The 19642-nt window shown below is 38.7% G+C and overlaps 2 protein-coding genes and 1 long non-coding RNA gene across 7 annotated transcripts in view; 1 reads left to right on the top strand and 2 right to left on the bottom strand.

The window, feature by feature from the left end:
* Window positions 1-905: 905 nt before the first annotated feature.
* On the top strand, window positions 906-7879 carry spag6 (sperm associated antigen 6). 2 transcript variants are annotated; one of them, XM_077736181.1, is made up of 13 exons: window positions 906-1214; window positions 1282-1411; window positions 1739-1812; window positions 1890-1985; window positions 2064-2230; window positions 3190-3373; window positions 3874-4079; window positions 4364-4537; window positions 4607-4759; window positions 5531-5722; window positions 5807-5923; window positions 6012-6157; window positions 7583-7879. In XM_077736181.1, exons 3-13 carry the CDS (start codon window positions 1788-1790, stop codon window positions 7644-7646), a joined length of 1524 nt encoding a protein of 507 aa, XP_077592307.1. In that variant the 5' UTR covers window positions 906-1214; window positions 1282-1411; window positions 1739-1787; the 3' UTR covers window positions 7647-7879. The 2 variants fall into 2 exon arrangements, with proteins under 2 accessions (XP_077592307.1, XP_077592308.1); XM_077736182.1 differs by lacking the exons at window positions 906-1214; window positions 1282-1411 and having other exon boundaries at window positions 1773-1812; window positions 2083-2230.
* LOC144209726 (uncharacterized) lies at window positions 5273-9627 on the bottom strand. 2 transcript variants are annotated; one of them, XR_013329215.1, is made up of 3 exons: window positions 9183-9627; window positions 5845-6104; window positions 5273-5710 (listed from the first exon to the last, which is right to left on the bottom strand). It is a non-coding gene; the product is annotated as an uncharacterized LOC144209726 (long non-coding RNA). The 2 variants fall into 2 exon arrangements; XR_013329214.1 differs by lacking the exon at window positions 9183-9627 and adding an exon at window positions 7848-9174.
* Window positions 9628-10093: 466 nt separating this feature from the next.
* Window positions 10094-19642, bottom strand: part of pip4k2aa (phosphatidylinositol-5-phosphate 4-kinase, type II, alpha a) — a 24760-nt gene continuing 15211 nt past the window's right edge. The window contains exons 7-11 of one of the 3 annotated variants that reach the window (XM_077736184.1): window positions 18755-18862; window positions 14946-15059; window positions 14192-14435; window positions 14020-14123; window positions 10094-13901 (exon numbers count right to left, since the gene is read on the bottom strand). In XM_077736184.1, the coding sequence (XP_077592310.1) occupies window positions 13821-13901; window positions 14020-14123; window positions 14192-14435; window positions 14946-15059; window positions 18755-18862 (651 nt within the window). In that variant the 3' untranslated portion in view covers window positions 10094-13820. Of the gene's footprint in view, window positions 13902-14019; window positions 14124-14191; window positions 14436-14945; window positions 15060-18745; window positions 18863-19642 lie in introns of all 3 variants that reach the window. The other 2 variants (XM_077736183.1, XM_077736185.1) reach the window with 2 other exon arrangements.

Here is a 19642-nt window from a genome sequence, read left to right as displayed (position 1 = left end):
GATAAATGTCAAATTATGGATTACACTATTACAAGATTCAAATTGTGAAAGTCATTTTGTTGTTTATTTTTCCTCTAACATGACCCGTTTTTTTTTATATTCCAAGGGCATCAACTTTTGGCGACGTAAAATCTATGTGAGTACATTTTTTTAATATTAAGAGATTTAAGTAATATTTGAGAAAAGTCATACAATTGTGAGATTAACAAAATCACATTTACTTATTTTTCCATCACTCGAACCGGAAGTTGTTCAGGTTCAGCAGACATTAGGCCAGTGTGGAAAAAAATATATTTTAAAATAATTTTGGAGATTTATGCGATTCCTGCTCATAGAACTTTGATGAAAATTACTATTGTTAATAAAGACGACATAGTTTTAAATTAAAAGATTTTCAGATGGTGGTGTCCCCTGAATTTTTTTCAATTCAAGAAGTGTGTCGCAGCTGAAAAAGAGGTTGGGAAACACTGCACTAAGTACCGTGGGTTGATGGTCACGTGGTTTAGGCGGTGACGGTTGCTCTTTGGCCGGCATTCTTCGTGCGTCGTGTGGCTGCCTGCTGGTTGAATTTCTGTCGCTAGAGGGCGTCTGCGTGCTCTTATAAATGTGTGCCTGAACATGGTGATGCATTGGTTAAAAGCTCCAAAACAAATAAAAATGCTCTTTGTAACAATTTCCGCCATCGTGATTTTAGGAAAACAAAGTCTTTCAGCCAAAAGCCCAAACAGTTATGTAATCATTGTCATCTGTTCTTGTTGATTTTGAATTGTCCAAAATCTAAATTCCATGTAGATATGAATGCACGCATTAATGCCCTACATTTTATTAGAACACGTGCAAACGTATAAATAAATATTGGTATGAAAGGACTTTTTTTTTAAATTGAGCGTTACGTCATATTTGTCTTCATTGTGAGCCGTTCCAGGCGTCAGCCTGGGCGATTAGCATATTTCCAACGGGGACTTTAATTTAGCTTTATTTTATAGGATATATTATTTTAAGAAATATACAATGCATTACAAATGTCAAGCTGCCAGTCAACCAAAAAAAGGCATCGACTCGAGCCAAAACCGATGATTTATAAACCACAGCTGAGCATGTACGACCAATTTATTAGTATATAGCTACAAATGTATATTACTCCGGCAATAATGCGAGAAGCCACATTAAATAAGAATAGAGTTCAACATGTCAAGATGAATAGCCGCGGCAAGGTAATCGCGACATATTTGTCCAAATACAGTCTTTAGTATTTGGCCTAGACAAAGATCGTCTATTTAGATAGACGATCTTCGGCGACTTTGGCGAGGCACATCACGTTGGCATGGGAACATTCAACAACAAAACGGACTTTGCAAAAAGAAGAAACTCACCTCGAAGTCTCGGCAGTAAAAATAAAGATAAGTTGTTGGTGAGTTTTTTAAAATTATCCCCAGACTTTTTTTTGCAAGTTTTGAGTGAAAAACAAACAAATGAACAAAAAAAAAGATAAGTCCCGATGCAAAAAGTTTCTTGTCACACACGCAGTGTTTCTGTTGACGCGCAATGTTTATCTCTTTGTCATAAAATGCCGAGTGTCGTGAGACGTGTGACGCAAAGAACCTCGGGACTTCTTGCCGTTTGACATTACGCTCGTCACAAATTTCCCACTAAATGGCCCCAAAATTGAGCGAAAAAATAAAGCGGCGACGTTGAGCCGCTAAATGACGTCCCTCGTGTTCACATTTCCTGCACACAGGTTTAAATCTTTTTCTCGACCCCCCCGCCCCTGATCGGCGGCCGACACGATGACTCAAAGGCAAATCGTCCAAGGTAAGATGACTTGATTTGACCCCCCCTCGGGCGTTAGCGAGGTCCCCCCCGTGACTGTCTGTTTGTTTGCCCAACAGTCTTTGAGCAGTACAATAAATCCAGAATGCAGTTTGTGCAAACAATTGCCGATCTGGCGGACCGGCCGCAAAATATCGAAATACTCCAGAGAGCAGGTAAGAAGATACGTCACGAGTACGTCCGTTTGCAACATCTGCTGTGAGGCTGCAGCCGAGCACGCGACCCTCCTGCAGGTGTCATGTCTATGTTGAGGCCCCTGATGCTGGATGTGGTTCCTGGAATCCAGCAGAAAGCAGCATTGGCGCTGGGCCGCCTGGCGGTCCACAACGCCGACCTGGCAGACAATTTGGTGAAGGAGGACATCTTGCCGCAGTTGATCCGCTCTCTAACCATACAGAATGTTAGTATATCATCATCATTCTTTGTCCATACTTTTAAGATAGAACAAACTGCACTTTGACTGACACAAAATAGCTATACATGTATACTGTGCAACCCAAAATGGCTATATTTTGGGCAAATCAGTAAATCTAAAAGGTATAACAGATAATTTTTAATATCAGTTACAATACTTACCAAGGTAGCATTTCTTCCCCCATACCCAAAAAAATATTGATCACAATTTTACTGACCAGTTTAAAAGTAGATTTGTTATTATTATCATATTTAATTAGCAGGGTAGGTAGGATAAAGTCATAAACTTACACATGGCAACTAGCAATGTTTCTGAACCAATATAAATAGCAAACAAATATTTTTATTTCACTTTCTGAACTGCTTTACTAGTCATGGGGGGTGCTGGAGCCTATTCCAGCTGAGGCAGGGGCATTGGTGGCCAGCCAATCGCAGGGTATAAGGAGACAAACAATCATTCACACTCATAGGTGCTATTTAGAGTGTCCAATCAGCCTACCATGCATGTTTTTGGAATATGGGAGGAAACCAGAGTACCCAGAGAAAACCCACACAGATCATGCAAACTCCACACAGGTGAACCGACCTGGATTTGAACCCAGGACTCCCACTGTGAGGCTGACATGCTAACCACTCATCCGCTGGGCCGCCCATACACAATATAAATAATTTCAATAATAACATGCTCAATTTTAACTATCCGGTGCACTATTCAGTTTGCAAAGGTTTGCTAAATTGTAATTTGAGGAAAAAAACTGCATTAATCTCAGCATAGCAGAGCAAAATCATTCAAAATGTTTCAGTGAAGTTCTTCCGCAGTAAACAAAAACTACAATATAAAACACATTTTGTTAAATCCATGTCTTTGTAAAACAATCACACAAAAAGCCTTGTTTTCTCCATGAAATGAAATGACATTTTTTCTATTCTTGTTCACCTCTGCAGAGATTGTATAAGAAAGCAGCAGCGTTCGTGCTGCGTGCCGTGTCCAAACACTCTCCTGAGCTTGCTCAAGCTGTGGTAGCAAGCGGGGGGGTGGATGCACTGGTTCTCTGTCTCGAGGACTTTGACCCCGGTGTGAAAGAAGCAGCTGCCTTAGCTCTTGGTTTTATTGCACGGCATAATGATGGTGAGAAACACATACCATATTTTCTCGCATATAAGCCGCACCCTTAAAACTGCCTCGAAATCGCTGAATTTTACAATTTCTCACGTCTAACTAATTTTCACCTCCAAATTCATGATTTTAATAGGGAGTACAAATGTGCTACTTTGACGGAAACATCTTAAGACAAAGCATGGCACGTTGTATTTCTGAGATACTGTATGAATCAAAAGCACATTATTAGGGTCAATGTCATAGCGAAGTTAGTAATTCATCCAGTAATAGTTATTTTGTTACTGCAAAACAGAAAATAACCAACAAATGATAAATGTTAATTTGCTGACATCGACTGCTGAAAGAGTATAGCAATGCTGTAAGTCTTGTGCGCATATAAGCCGTACTCCTGATTCAGTCCTTTTTTTGTTACAAATACAGCTTATATGTGAGAAAATACGGTACTTTGTCATAATGGAGTTGCTCAGAATGGAGATCATTCTCTAATCTGCACATACATTTGTTTCTAGCCTTGTCCCAGTCCATTGTGGATGCAGGTGCTGTCCCCATGCTGGTGTTGTGTCTCTTGGAGCCCGAAATTGCCCTCAAACGCACTGCAGCCTCGGTGCTAAGTGACATCTCTAAACACACGCCCGAACTGGCCCAAATTGTTGTAGAAGCGGGTGCTATTGCACATCTGGCGCAGATGATCCTCAACCAAGACACCAAACTCAGGGTAAGTATCCTGGAGAAATACTATCAAATAATGACAACGGGCTCTTTTGGACGGCACACCTTCTCTAGGAAGGGCTTTGGTAAAGGCTATATTTCAGAATCAGCACACCTAGAGTAATTTATCATCCTATGAAAAACAACATTCTTGACCATATTCTAGCTCAGATATGTCGATATACATATAAAGCAGTAATTTTTCCATCAAACATATTGCATTATAATTTGTTATAGTACTTACTGTTAAAGTGTCCAGGCTAGCAACATCTGTTTTTTTTCTCCAAACAGCGGCAGGTCTTCTCTGCTTTAGGTCAGATCAGCAAACACTCAGTCTGCCTTGCCGAAATGGTGATTGAAGCAGACGTCTTCCCCGCGGCCATGATGTGCCTTCGCGATCCTGACGAGTGTGTAAAAAATAACGTCACTATTCTGATGAGAGAGGTGGTCAAACATACTCCTGAGGTAGGGTGCCTAGTCACTGAGCACTAATGACAAATATGTACAATAAGGTGCGTGTTACTGTTTTTGCAGCTTTCCCAAGTAATAGTAAACTGTGGTGGTACGTCGGAAGTGATTACTTACCTTGGCGAATGCCGTGGAAGTCTAAGGTTACCAGGGATTATGATGTTGGGATATGTGGCAGCGCACAGCGAGAACTTGGCCATGGCTGTCATTCTCTCTCAGGTATGTGCGTCACTTTCGCTCAGTGTTCTGTACGATTTTGTTCCCTCATCAGATTTAGCTACCAAAGCTTTTTCGTATAGATGTGTCTATCCATTTTTGCTACCAGATTTTATTATATCCATTATTGTTGTGACCATCTATAAAGGAATTACCATTCATAAGTGAAAAACATCTCCTAGCTTCTGTTAATGGCAAAGCATATTTTGATACTTTCTCAGCACCTATCAAATGTGCTCCCAGGCATCTATGCATTCACAGATCAATGATATTCACTTCAATACCCCCAAGACATCGATCACAGTTACTATGAAGACCCGAATAATAGTAGGCACTGGAATAATAGTAGGCAGTGGAAAATTCCAAAAATAATGAATATTAGTAGGCACCGGAATAATTGTAGGCAGTGGAAAATTCCAAAAATAATGAATATTAGTAGTAGTAGTACTATTATTCCGGTGCCTACTATTAGTAATTCATTTGGAATTTTCCACTCCCTACTATTATTCGGGTCTTCATAGTACTTTGGATGCGTGCCTAATTATGACTTTTTGGCCAAAAAGTATTTTGGTATGTTGTTTGTTTCCAAAATGTGTTTGAAAGCGATGTTCTTGACGAAGTGAGCAACAAAAAAATGAGGGTAACAAATGGCGTAAGAATGCGCAGAACACAAAGTGGCAATTTCTGATGAGAATCAAAATGTAGATCATTCTTTTTCAACAGAACTCCATTCGGAGTGGCGTGCCAACCGGGTAATGTTTAGTTTGATTCCAGGGCTTGCTTCAACTGGCGCTCTGTTTATCCGAGGAGACGCAACATCACATTAAGGCCGTCACAGCCTGGTGCATAGGCCAGATAGGACATCATACGCCTGTGCACGCCAAGGCTGTTGCCACTGCCAATTTGCTGCCAAAGTTATTGCAACTCTACATGGATGCCAACAGCTCAGAAGACCTGCAGAACAAAGTATGTCATTAACTAAGAAATACACCCACAGTTTGGTGAAACTCATTCTCAATTGAAATACACAAACATATCCTTTTGCTTTAGAGTAAAAAGGCCCTCAAGATGATCTTACAAAAGTGTACCTTCCTTCCGGCGCTTGAATCACTCCTCAACGATGCTCCGAGTAATATCATCAAACATGTCGTCTGCCAGTTCAGCAAGGTGAGTTGGTCCAAAACACTTGGATATGTGGAGTTAAGTATTCCTCTCAAATGTCTTGGATTCTATTTTTGCTCTTTTCCTATTGTAGGTGTTGCCTAATGACAGTCAGGCTCGCCGCCAGTTTGTAACCAGCGGAGGATTAAAGAAAGTGCAAGAGATCCAAGCAGAGCCGGGATCTGTCCTGCAGGAACACATTAATTCAATTAACAGCTGCTTCCCAGAGGAGATAGTCAGGTATGAGTATGATATCTTTAAAAGAAGTCTCAACTTGTTGCATACACAGTGTTTTTTCTATGTACAGTAGTAACTCCATTCATAGCAGACTACAAGAAAATGGAAGTTACATGAAAATTTAATCCTTTTTTTATGTTAAAGTCACATTCAAAAAAAAGTTAATATTGTTTGCAGCCAGGTAGGAGACATTAATATGTCACCACATATCCAATTATCGTTACATTCCATCTCTGATAAGGTCAAGGCCTCTGATATAAAAATAGAGGATTTCTCACATTTCTCCACTCAACTCTTAAAAAATGAAGTAATCCGCATACAAAGACAATGAAGTTTCTGAGATAAACTTCACTTGTCCTGAGACCATATCTAAAAAAAAGTGCAAAAAGTATGCTTAAAATACCAAATATGTACCCCCTAAAATGTAATTTTCTCTTTGTCCCCATCCCTGTCTCATCTATCATCTCATTTTCTGAACCACTTTATCCTCACTAGGGGAATGCTGGAGCCTATCCTAGCTGACTTGGGGACAAAGGCGGGCCACATCCTGAATTGGTGGCCAGCCAATCGCAGGGCACAAGGAGACAAACAACCATTCACACTTAAACCCATACCTATGGGTAATTTAGAGTGTCCAATCAGACTACCATGCATGTCTTTGGAATGTGGGAGTAAGCTGGAGCACTTGGAGAAAACCCAAGCTAACCCCACATTAGATGAACCGACCTGGATTTGAACCCAGGTCCCCCACTGTGAGGCCGATCCCCAACCCTGCGACAAAATGAAATCTTAAAAAACTTAAAATGACATTTAAAATGTCATTTTTGGGGTATTATTTGTTTCAGGGCGGCCCGGTGGATTGAGTGTTTAGCATGTCAGCCTCACAGCACTGGGAGTGGTACTGGGTTCAAATCCAGGTCGGTCCACCTGTGTGTATGTTCTCCCCGGGCCTGCGTGGGTTTCTTCACAGTTCTCTAGTTTCCTCCCACGTTCCAAAAGCATGCATGGTAGACTGGACACTCTAAATTGCCCCTGGGCATGGGTGTGAGTGTACATGGTTGTCCGTCTCCTCGTGCCCTGCGATCGGCTGTCCAACGATTTAGGATGTCCCCGCCTCTGGCCCGAAGTCAGCTGGGTTAGGCTCCAGCACCCCCTGTGAGGATGAAGCGGTTCAGAAAATGAATGAATTATTTGTTTTGAGGCACTGTGGAAATATTGGTTCAAAAATATTTCTATCATTAAATATTCATGGCATGTTTTAAAAAAAAAACATGTTAGCATTTTTAAATAGAAAAATGGTAACCCTTTTCTTTCTGAATATTGATGAAAATATAGCAGAAACCCAGATAATGGAAATGTTGTTTTTTTTGAGAATTTTAACATTCTTGAATGGCCCTTTAATATTACACTTTGTGTTTGCTGTTGCAGGTACTACTCCCCTGGCTACTCAGAGGTGCTGTTGGAGCGCTTAGAGAACTTTAAGATCTCCTGAGTCTCAACCCCAAAGCTATTAATTATATCACCACAAAACCACATGCTTCAAATATGCTTCAAACATTCAACATGTCACTGGATGTTTTATGTTTAGTCATGAAATATTGTAAGTCGTAGACTCCGTGATTATGAGAATATTTTGTAAAATTGTACCTGTAAAGTAGAGTAAATGTTACATAACTTAAAAATAAAACGCAACCTCAAGTGATGAAAAAGGCTTGAAAAGTGTGAGTGGGTCTCCGGTGTCTGTTTGCAGCTCTACATTGCCCCTTGGTGGCTAGGGGTGGTACTGCATCCCCGGCTGCCACTTCTTGGGGGAGCTATCACGTCTGCGCGTGCGCAGCAGCTGCCGCGCACATGGCGAGCTTCTCTTTGTGATCGCCTCGCACCCACATCCACGCTAGCGCCCCACATTGTTTGGTCGCAATGGCCGATGGACCCGACCAGCTGGCATCTCCGCCCCCTATTTAACAAGATATCTATTTTTTTTCAAATCCTCACCCATTCCCCTTTAAAGAACAATAACATCAGTAGACGTTTAAGATATGAATGAGAAATTAAAAGTATAGAGCGATTGGATCAAATTGATTACAATACGGCATTTAACATTATAGTAAACATTTGAGATTTTTTTAAATTGAGGTGGGAAAGTAAAAAAATATATATAAAAATAAATATTTTTACCTCATCACAGGAACACAAGTGCCATCTTTATATGCAGATTAGTTCAAGCCCACGTATATCTAAAGCCACTATATAAATTAATACAATAAACAACATCCAGCGTAGTCACTCGGAACAAACATCTCCATTTAAAATGTACGATCCACATTATTCTTGAGATTAAATACTTGTAAATCAGTTTTTAGATCTTGTTCCAACCATACATTAAAACAAAAACTAAAATACATGTACAGTGCCATTTCTTCTTCTCACTACGTTGTAGTTTAATTCGATTAAATACATTTCAATCATTAAAAACTAAAACACATCGTCCAAAAGGTAAATACATTTTTTCGTTTTTTTTTTGGTTAATATATCTTTAAAAAAACAACCCGGCCCCCAATTTCTTCCTTATATGCGTTCATATATGCAACAATGTGCTGTACAATCCATACTGTATTATTTAATGTTTTCTGCAAACGTACCTCTAATAAACCTATTTAGCACTACAGAATCTACTTGCAGTAGGCAACGAAATAATTTATGATTAATGAGCAAATTGTATGGAATAAAAAAAAATACAAGTATATTTACCTTGAAAAAAAAAAGAACGAACATGCATATTGAAAAGTGGACACCTCCGTTTTGCGTAATGTTTACTTGTCAAAGTAGGTCATGAAAACAATGCAGCCAAGTCAGTTATAGGCAGTGAAAGAAAAAATAATACACTATAAATAACACAAGTATGACGCCAATAAATCCGGACACCATACTCGCGACATGGTTTGCCTAATTTGAACGCCGTGTCGTCTGTTTTAGCGGATTAAACAAAGGGACATTAAACAGTGCTAACACTTAACCTTGCACTCACAATCGACGACGAAATGGATTGTTAATTCAATTTATATGGTGCTTTCATTCCAGTGGTTAATTTTTTAATTTTTTAATGAGAAGGGTTATTAAACGCTTTAACGGTCACTATTTCCCCAGTACCAATTTCGCATTTTTATACACACACGTACACGCACGCGCTAAAATCCCGCCTTGAGCAGGAATATACCATTTAGTGACTATTTTGAGGGGGTAGTCAAATTATGAAACGCTCTTTTTAAACATCAAAACAAGACATTTCTATCTATTACTTCCCTTCGTGTTACGCTTTATAGGCCAAGTAACTATTTGAAGTGATTAAAAAAACATACCACCAACCCCACAAAAAAACAGGCGTCCACATACATTGAAATCACATTAGGGTTATTTAACGGCCACAAAAGAAAACTTTTGTATATGACCCAAAATTATAGGTCTCAATTATATGTACAAACATATATATGTAAATAATAATATATAGTTCTATATATTACTTCTCATAGTGTTACACTTTATAGGGCAAGTAACCATTTGAAGTAATTTAATGAAAACATACCACCAAGCCCACAAAAACCAGGTGTCCATACGTAGAAATCACATATGGGTCATGGAAAGGTCACAAAAAGATAGGCCTCAATTATATACAAACATATGTGAATAAATTGATTTAGGTAAAATCCTAATTTAACATAATATAAAACACATAGAATTTGGCATCAGTCTATTTCAGTGACATTGACAGAGCATCTTACAACCTTTTAAGTACAGCCAAATAGTTAAATGAGTGCCCTATAAAGCCTTAATCATCACTACTTCATGTTATACATTTAAATTAAATCATACACAGTAGCCCATTGTTCATAGTTTTATGTATGCAAAGTGGGTGTAATGAAGAGATAAAAAAAACCTTCATTCTTTAGTCAAGCAGAAGTGCTTTTATTGGTTTGAGTGAAAGCTTATGGAATGCAGAATGTATTATCATCACTTAATGTTAAGAACAATAAACATTGTTTTTTTTTAGGGGGCATAAAGCCACTGAACTTTCACAAACCATTGACAGCACCGATCAAATTCACACACATAAAAACATACATACAATGCTTCAACAAATAAGTGTATAGTCTGGGGCTGCCTGTCTGTGAAGTTGGTTTCATAAAATTTTTCCACTTTTAATTCCTCAATAAATGGAAATCCTGAAGCACAAACAAAATTTTTCTTTTAGTTTCTCTCTTGCCTGACCTTCAGTTATTTGTTATACAACAATTCTATCCTTTAATTTCACCTGATTTGATTTGGGTTTTCTGAAAAATACTTTTGGCAAGTTTTCAAAAGGCAGCTGAGAGAATTTACAAACAAAAGAAAAAAAAATCATTTGTTATCTGGTATTCCCTCATTCTGATAACTGCTAATACAAATAAAATCATCTACAAAAAATTACTCCTAGCATGTACGACTCTCTCGACATAACTTTCTTGTGTTTAAAAGGAAGTTTCGAGGGCCCATAACAGCTAAAAGGTGATTCCTATGCCATTTTCCTTTTCTGCCTAATAAGCAGTATATTACAACAATCGCATGGATGCGCTTCTACAAGGGATTTTAAAAACTTAAGTATTCACACTGCGCCACTATATCACGTGGAAGCAAGAAAATACAAGTGTACGAAATTGGGCAGACACGAAATACAAAATGAGGATGGCTGACAGCTCCCTTACAAGGACAAAACTACCAGTAAAAAGCACATCCACACATCTGCATACGGGCAAAAAGGCAGGGCCAGCAGAGAAGGGAGACAATCTAAGGATGAACATGACTAAATCACCATCTGATTTGTGAACACAGCTTGTTTTAGTTGGTTTAAACAATCATTCAGGAGGGTTTTACAATTCAAAACATGAACATGATACATACAGAAAATTGAGAAGGGCGTGGATACAAAGCTGTATCATATTGCAAAGTAAACACCTTATTACCAAAATAACATTTTGAAATTTATTTAAAAAAAAAAAGATTACAAAATACAAAATTAAATAATTTTCGGTGTATAAAGGCACACATCTTGCACAGTGTATGAAAACAAAGCATGGCGGAATACTATGTGATGTCAAACAACATACGTACACATCAAAAGTTTAAGGGGACACATACAGGAAAACAAACAAACAAAAAAAAAAACCTGAACAGACAACACTGACTAAAGGAGAAAGGAAACTTAATGCTGTGACATGCAATTTTTTTTTTAAAAACTTTTACGCACATCCGAGTAAGCATTTTCAGAAATTCAAGCATAATTATTATTCATTATTAAAGCACCGTCATTCATCCCCATGGGTGACTTAAGTTTTTTAAAATTTTGAATCACAACCATATCTCATGACTAAAATCCAATGTAAAAATATAAATGTGAATATATTCTGATATCTACACAAACATATTGTGATGGAAAACTTTAACAGGGGTTAAAATAGCTCAACGAGGACGTTACTTGCTTTAGTTGGTTATACAGAACTACTACACATCACGCACACAATCACTTTTCTCACTTTAACACACACACACATATATTGCATTTCCCTTCTTAAGACCGCATCGAATAATTAGGGTTGTTTTTGTAACATTTGGTTCCTTTCCTCGTGTGCAAAATATACAAAACCCCACCAACACAAATGGGAACCCCCTCAAGAAAATGCGCTCCTCCATCATTTCACAATAACACTTAGAAAAGTCAACAGCCAAGGTAAAAGAGAAGCATGGTTACTTTTAACACAAATGTTGGGGTGCAACTTTTCACGGTATTTAAATAAACATGTGGTTATCTGTCATTTGTCACTAGTATGTAGGAAGTAAATGCTGAATGTAACTCTTGCAGAGGCAAGGTCCCATTTAAAGGTGCTCTGTAAACAAAAGGTGTCAAATTTTGCAGTTACCTTTTTTTCCCAACACATGCAGCTAGTGTGAAGCAGTAATGAAGATAATCCATTTTTAGATTACCATATTTTCTCGCATATAAGCCGCACCCTAAAAATTGACTTAAAATTTCACAATTTCTCGCCTGTAAGCTGCCCCCCGATTCACAATTTTCACCTCCATATTCATGGTTTTTATAGGGGGAACAAATGTGTTACTTTGAAAAGATAATCTTAAGAAAAATCATTGCACGTGGCATTTCTGAGATACTGTATGAACCAAAAGCACAAAATTAAAGTAAATATCATCAAGTTAGTAATTCTTTGTTTTTGTACTGCAAAACAGAAAATAACCAACGAATACTAAATATTAATTTGCCGACATCTACTGGTGAAAGAGTATAGCAACGCAGCAAGTCTTGTGCGCATATAACCATGATTCAGTCATCATTTTTTTCGTTCCAAATACGGCTTATAAGCGAGAAAATACTATTATTTTTGTGTGATTCCCAACACGAGATGTGGGCTAAACTAATGATGTAATAACTGTTGATGAAGTTGCACAAGTGACATGGGAGTAAAGTGGAAACACGTGGCGTGCTCATTTTGTAGACAATTCCGTGTTGTCTTTGCGAACTAACTTCTAATTTTTTGTTCAATTTGAATGTTTTATTTTTGGGGCATAAACATTCGCATTTGTATTCGAATTCTTAGGATTCTAAGATTTCTGCTTCCGAAAGTGCAAGGTGGCCATGGGCTTTCTATGATGATCACGGCAGGCAACGTTGTTTTCTACCCTTTGTCCCATAGTAATACTTTACTGGCTGGTCTCCAAATGGAGGCAAGTCCCTGCAGCCTTTCCACACATCAGTCATAAGATTTCACTTAATTGAAGCAAACATAATAATAAGTCAAATGTTTGTATGGACTGTAATGACAAAAAAAGTGCAATAATTCATTTGTTTAACATAAGGTGCTGCTGGCGGAAGCCTGTTTATGGCTGCTCACTCCTGAAAGAACGCTACCTCAGAAATGAATTTAACAATGTCAATAGACACATATACTTCCCTTAGTCAAACGTATTCAGTCGGCATTACAAGAAAATGGACCAAAGAGCACAGGATGGGAAGAAGCGCTGCATCAAATATATGGCAAGAGCGTGTAATAAGAGACTTTCAATGGCCTTACAGAGAATGTGAGAATTAGCAGTGATGTAGGGGTGGTGTGCTGTTGGTTGTTTTTGATCAACAACTACTGGAAGACTTTTTTCCTACTCCCTAAAGCACAGCAGCAGTAGGCAAAATAGTTTGCAGCTCTCAAGTGTGCTATGTACTGTTTTTCACCTCCTACTCACACCACAAGTCACACCCCGACCCTAGCCAATATAAGGAGGGAGTCTGACATAAACGGCAAAATGATGAGAAGCAGTAAAAGAGCCACATTTTTACCAAAATGAAAAGACAAGAGGACTAAAAACACATAAAAAAAACACCTGCTTTTGACAACCATCTCGTCTTAAGAAAACCAAACAATACTTAAGGAGAGGTTCAATGTAAACGAACAATGTTTTAGCTGCTGCAGGGTGTGGCACCCAACTGTTAGAGGAAGGCCAAACAGGGACAGGAAAGGAATTGGGTAAAAGACATCAGAGCACCTTCATTTTCTCGATCTCTTTTCGTCCCCCTATGACCCACTTTACCCCCCTCCCACTTTTAGAGCCTCAGCGTTTGTGGGGGCTATGACAGAATAGTGGTGATGAAATCATGAAACCTCTTGGAGTACTGCTCAGGATTCACTGTTGAAATTTCAGCTCCTGCCTGTGGAGAGAAAATGAGGCAACATTTTTAAATATGAACTTCTGTTGCACTGCAACTATTCAACTGCATTTACACAACACATTTTCTAATTTAAAACAAAAAGAAGAATGCTTCTCACTCCATGTTTGACCGTCTTTGCGGCATGGGCGGCTTTCTTCTTGGCATCGTAATGTTGCAGGATGTCAATGATGGCCATAAAGTAAACTTCTTTTCTTGAAGAACCTGTAGGACAACAATTTGGATGAGAAAATGACCACCAGGGGGAGTTTGAGGAGCACAATGGGCCTCACTTTCACTGCTTTTGATGGCATAGACGTCAATTGTGGGATCAAACTCTCCAGGCGACAGATGCTTGGTGCTGTCCAGAGTGTTGCTAGGACTGTCAGGAGGGGTTCCGATGGCCCCTCCGTCACTCTCACCGCCTTCTTCCTCACCCTCATTATCCTCGCTCTCAACTTCTTCCTGCTCCGCTCGTTCAACATCGTGGATCCCCACCAAAAGACTGTAGTCCATGAGCTTTAGCTGTGCCAGGAACTAAAATATGATGGAAAGATTGGGTTGAAAGCAATAGCAATATACAGTGAACAAAAATAAACACAGAAAAATACAAATTTTCGTGAACATTTTACAGACAATATACTTCATCTAAATCGGTGAGTGAGCATCCTATTGCTCAATTGATTATTGCACAGGTGTGCCCTAAATTGGCACAATAAAGCACTACTGAAAGTATGCTGTTAGTGTTCACTTAAGTGTTTGTTCTGTTTTGTATTTTTATTTCATTTTTCTATTTATGTTTTTATATATTAAATCATATGTCAGCTATACAGCATTTCTTAAATCAGCTAAGCTTGATTTTAAGGTACTCTATATAAATAATGTTGACAATAGACAGTATATACATCAAATGAGAACTGTGTCTGAATTGTTTAGAAATAGAAAGTCATAGATTTTGATGTTTAAAGCATTATTACTTAATGATATTGGTACAAAAGATTTTTAAAAAACTGTTAATCTTTGATGTACTGCAAGTGTAAGGCGTACTTCCACATCTTTCCGAAGTTTCTCCAAAAACATTTTCTTGTTGTCATCATTTATGCAGATCTTCTGGCCGTCATTGATGAAGTCGTTGTCCTTATAGGTGGGTAGCTCCTTAGCCTATCCATTAGCACGTTACATTGTCATTAGTACTTATATTGACAACAATCAAAGTAAGGTAGTGAAAGAACTGGGCAAAAACATGCCTAAATGCTGATACTTTGAAAGGTTTTTGTTTCCATGTTATAAAAACATTAAGTCATCCAAATAAAGAAAACTCCAGAAGAGAACAATTTAGAAATGATTTACATGAAAGGAAACATATCCGCATTTATAAATGACGCACACCAGCATCAGAATTTTGGTTGTTTTCTCCCAGTTCATAAAAAACAGTAACGTCTACATACAGAAACCATGGATTTCAATCCATTGTATACTTAGGTATTTCAAAATGTACATTTCTCTTCGAAATGTGTCAAGAAGGAATCCAAAATCTTCAGCATGTTGAAACACCCAGTAGCATTATTGAGGTTTTGAACCAATCGTTTGTGAGATATGCCTGCCTGTCCAGCAAACACAGGCAGTATGTCCAAACCAAGGCCCACCTCTTTTCAAGCCACACGATTATTAATTGTGTAATAAGAAGTGCATGCGGCATGCGCAGAGGAATGTACAGACCCATCTGATGCTGTATTCATAAGTGATCAGATTTTTATTCATTATCTTAAAATGAATTATTGCTATTGTAAACATATAGTTTTTGCTCCATGTTTTAACATTTTTGAAGCATCTGGTAGATCTATACACTGATTTGCATATTAAGCCCAAAGCCAAGAACGTTTATGTCTGCAGTGGGCTGAAGAGAGAATGACAGATTTATTTATTTTTTATTTCTTTTAACGGAACTCTTCTGTCAGGATTTATGATAAATAACCATGTTTTGTGTCGAGGTATTTGGGAAATGTTACTCGGAATCAAGATTCTGTAATCCTGGCAGCAGCCTGTGGGAGGAAGAGGTGTTCAGTGAGAATGGGGCCTAATGTTTAGGATAAGGAGAGGAGGAAATGAGGTAACCATGGTTGGGGAGGGGGGTGGTGGTTTTTCTGCAGCAGTTTGGTGACTATAGCATTTTTAGAGCAGCAACACAACTTTAAAGCAGACTGTAGCAGTACAAAGAGCTCACACATCACACACATACATACAATTATAGACTGCAGCTTTACACAAGACCACAAAAAACAGTTCACAAAAAAGGACATCTGAACACATATATTCAGACATGGACCTCAATTAAGCGATTACAAATGGTCAGATTGTCGGTGTATTCATTAATGCTGCTATCTGGTGAACCTTCGCTTCAAGAATTCTGTGTCAAAGGTTTGAATTATTTGGCTTGGTTTATCAATTTAGGTCTGATCCTTAAATGTCAGCTAGCAGAGTATTGCTTGTAGTACAGACACACACTGTTAGAAGGAAAAATAAATATACAGTGCCGTGAAAAAGTATTTGCCCTCTACCTGATTTCTGTTTTTTTTCTTCATATTTACCACATACAAAGGTTTTAGGTCATCAAACCAATTATTGTATGACACAGAGACAACCCAAGGAAATAGAAAATGCAGTTTCTAAATGGTGATTTTATTTACCACGGCAGAAGAAATTACAGACTGCCCCTCTGTGAAAAAATGGAGTGTTTCACAACGCTCTAGAGGAATTTTGGCCCACTCTTACGTGCAGAATTGTTTCAATTCTGAAATATTAGAGGGTTTTCTAGATGAACAGCCCATTTCAGTTCACACCACAGCATAGGATTTAAAACCAAACTTTGACTTGGCCACTCCAAAACCTTAACTTTGTTCATTTTTAGCCATTCAGAGGTGGACCTGCTGGTGTGCTTTGGATCGTTGTCATTTTGCATGCTCCAAGAGCGCTGAAGTTTCATCGCATGAACTGAGAGCTGGATGTCTCCTTCAAAATGTGTTGGTAGACAGCAGAATTCATTCTTCCACCAATTACAGCAAGCCGTCCTAGTTTTGAGGCAGCAAAGCAGCCTCAGAAAATCACATTGTGACAATTATGCTTCATTGTTGGTGTAGCGTTCTTTCGACGGAATGCTGTGCCATTTTTCACCCAATGTAATGGGCTGCACACCTTCCAATAAGTTCAAACTTTTGACGCATCAGTCCACATAAAGTATGTTCTTCCACAAGAGTGGATGATTGTCAAATGTTTTAATGCCAAAAGTAAGATGAACCTTTATATTCTTTTGGGCAGCAATGGTTTTTGCCTTGGAACTCTGCCATGGATGCCAGCTTTGGCCAGTGATTTCCTGAGTGTAGTCATGAACATTGACCTAAACTGCCAGCGAGAGTTGCAGTTATTTCGATGTTTTTCTAGTTTTTTTGTGACTTCCTGGATCAGTCACCGTCGCACTTTTGGAGTAATTTTAGCTGGCCGAACACTCCGGGGAAGCTTTGCCGCTCTTTCCTGTTCTCTCCATTTGTGGATGACTGGGACAGTGGTAACCTTTTCCAGACTGATAGATGTCCATCCTTTGTCGTTGCATTTCTTCTTGAATTTCTTTGCATCGTGGCCTGATGCTCTGATCTTGTAGCCCGCTTCACTTTGTCAGACACATTCTATTAGTGATTTCTGGTTTCAACACCAGGTGGTAATCAGGTGTGGGTGTCGCCTATGAAATTGAACTCAGCTTTCCTACAATTGTGGTTAGTCACAGTTATTTGGTGATTTACATAGGAGGGCCAGACAAGTTTGTTATTTTTTTTTTGCCTTGGTAAATAAAAATTATCATTTAGAAACTGCAGTTTTTCTTTCTTTGGGTTGTCTCGGTGTCGTACAAAAATTGATCTGATGGTATTTTCGTCTTAAACACTAACATTCAAAAGGGTGCTTGAAATATTTCAGAAAAGGGATGAGTGTTGACTACACACCCTATTTTTGTTCATGGTCTTTTTTGAACTTTTTGGATAGTTAAGGAATGTCATGTATATAATGTTTGTGAGGTACTATGCAAGTCTCTTTTTGTACAACATCAAAGTAACCTCTGTCTAAATTTGTATGCTGTGAGGATGTTGTAGAAATTAAGGTTTTGTGAACAATTATTTCCCATTGTACATTGGATTACCTTTGCCTTTAAGAGGTTCCACAATAAAGATCTTGAGCTGATACAAAATCAGCATAAGAATTCACCTTCTTAATAACAAGCAGCACAGCTAAAAGAATTTATTCAACCGTTAGGCATATTTTGTATGTTCTCGAAGTGTGTCTGTATGGGGGTAAACTACTTTTGAAGAGGTAGAAGCCGCACCGTATTCAAAACTGGAATCACACTCCTTTTAGGTCATATTAATAGCACACGCTGTACTTAGAAACAAACTTTGTATATTCTGAGTCATCTCTTGGATATCCTTTTAACTACAGTACTGAGGGCTGCTACTTGTCGAATGCCAATACCCCCCCTCCCCCACGAAACAAAGTGGTGTGCCAACAGAGGCAGCGAGCCAGTAAATCTAATCAGCGCTCGAATGCTTTTAAAGCACATTCTCTCCATCTTAGCAGAGTCTCTTTGACTCTCTAAAACAGTGCGATCTCAAACTGCCTAACACTGAACTTCTCCTGGTTAGATGTTTGAATGATCGGACTAAGAAATTGAAAAAAGGTTGATTACATGTGGATGCCAAGTTTGCATCTTGGAGTAGAAAGGAATCTTGCTTGGGAAAAAAGCTAAGTACAAAGGAATACTGGTTAATAGATCATGCCTGGTATATGAGCCCTGGTTGTCTTACATCTCTTACGTGTTTCATGGCGCAGTAAAAGCGCGTAGCGATCCGCAGTGTTTGCAGCCTTTGCTGAACGTTACCAGATTTGGGCCGCAGGGGCACGTCCTCTGGTGGGGGCGGTTGCTAGAAAAAGGGGAAGCGAGGAAGGGGCGGTCAGGGTGGAGGAAAGGAGAGAAGAAAGGAGAGAGGAAGGGAGGAAGGAAGTAGGAAGTAAAAGCAAAGTATTTAAAATGTAAAAACATGTTTTTTTTCTTCAAAATTGGAAGTGGGTTGGAGAGGACAACGCAAGATACGGTTTTGGTCTGGTGAGCTGGTTCAGCTGCATTGTAAACATTAATAATTTTTAATCTACAGCATTCCTATAATTACTGTGTTGGAACTCTGCGGTAATGTTTTCCACCTCATGTTAGTTTTGTTGAAAATTGACCCTTTCATCAGCTGACCAAGAAAAGAGGCAGGTTGTCAGTTATTCTAAAGAAACTACAAAAGTGTATCAAGGAAACAACCAACAACTCTTCTGGGGTGGCGCTACATCTACTGCCTACTTAGCTTTCATATCATCAGCACATTAAACTTTTTGTAAGGGTGTTTCATGAAGACAAGCCACTGCCAGTGTGAAGCAAGGAGTGGCACATACAAAGAAGCGTTCTAATATGAAGATTGTTCTTTTAATCGTGCAAAATTATCATAAAGATGCTCAAATATCAGATTTACCTACACCAGCTCTCCTAAATTAGGGATCAAGCGAAATTTACGAGTGATGTGAAAAAACAATGTGGAACAGAATGGGGCTGGTGTTCACACACTAAAATGTGTTAGAACATAACTATAAAAAGATGCAGAAGAATCTTTATACATGCAAATGCGTGCATGAAAGGGAGACAGTCATGCAGTTAGAAAATA

This window comes from Stigmatopora nigra, chromosome 16 (genome assembly GCF_051989575.1).
Source record: "Stigmatopora nigra isolate UIUO_SnigA chromosome 16, RoL_Snig_1.1, whole genome shotgun sequence".
NCBI classification, from domain to species: Eukaryota; Metazoa; Chordata; class Actinopteri; order Syngnathiformes; family Syngnathidae; genus Stigmatopora; species Stigmatopora nigra.
Note: the sequence above shows the minus strand (reverse complement) of the source record. Positions and strands in the feature narration are given on the sequence as shown.

Bases quoted from the DNA above. Each gene is read 5' to 3' on its own strand.
- spag6 (XM_077736181.1), top strand. From the start codon at position 1,788: ATGACTCAAAGGCAAATCGTCCAAG. The intron at 4,080-4,363 runs GTAAGTATCCTG...TTCTCCAAACAG, and splicing joins ACCAAGACACCAAACTCAGG to CGGCAGGTCTTCTCTGCTTT. The intron at 5,924-6,011 runs GTGAGTTGGTCC...TTCCTATTGTAG, and splicing joins TCGTCTGCCAGTTCAGCAAG to GTGTTGCCTAATGACAGTCA.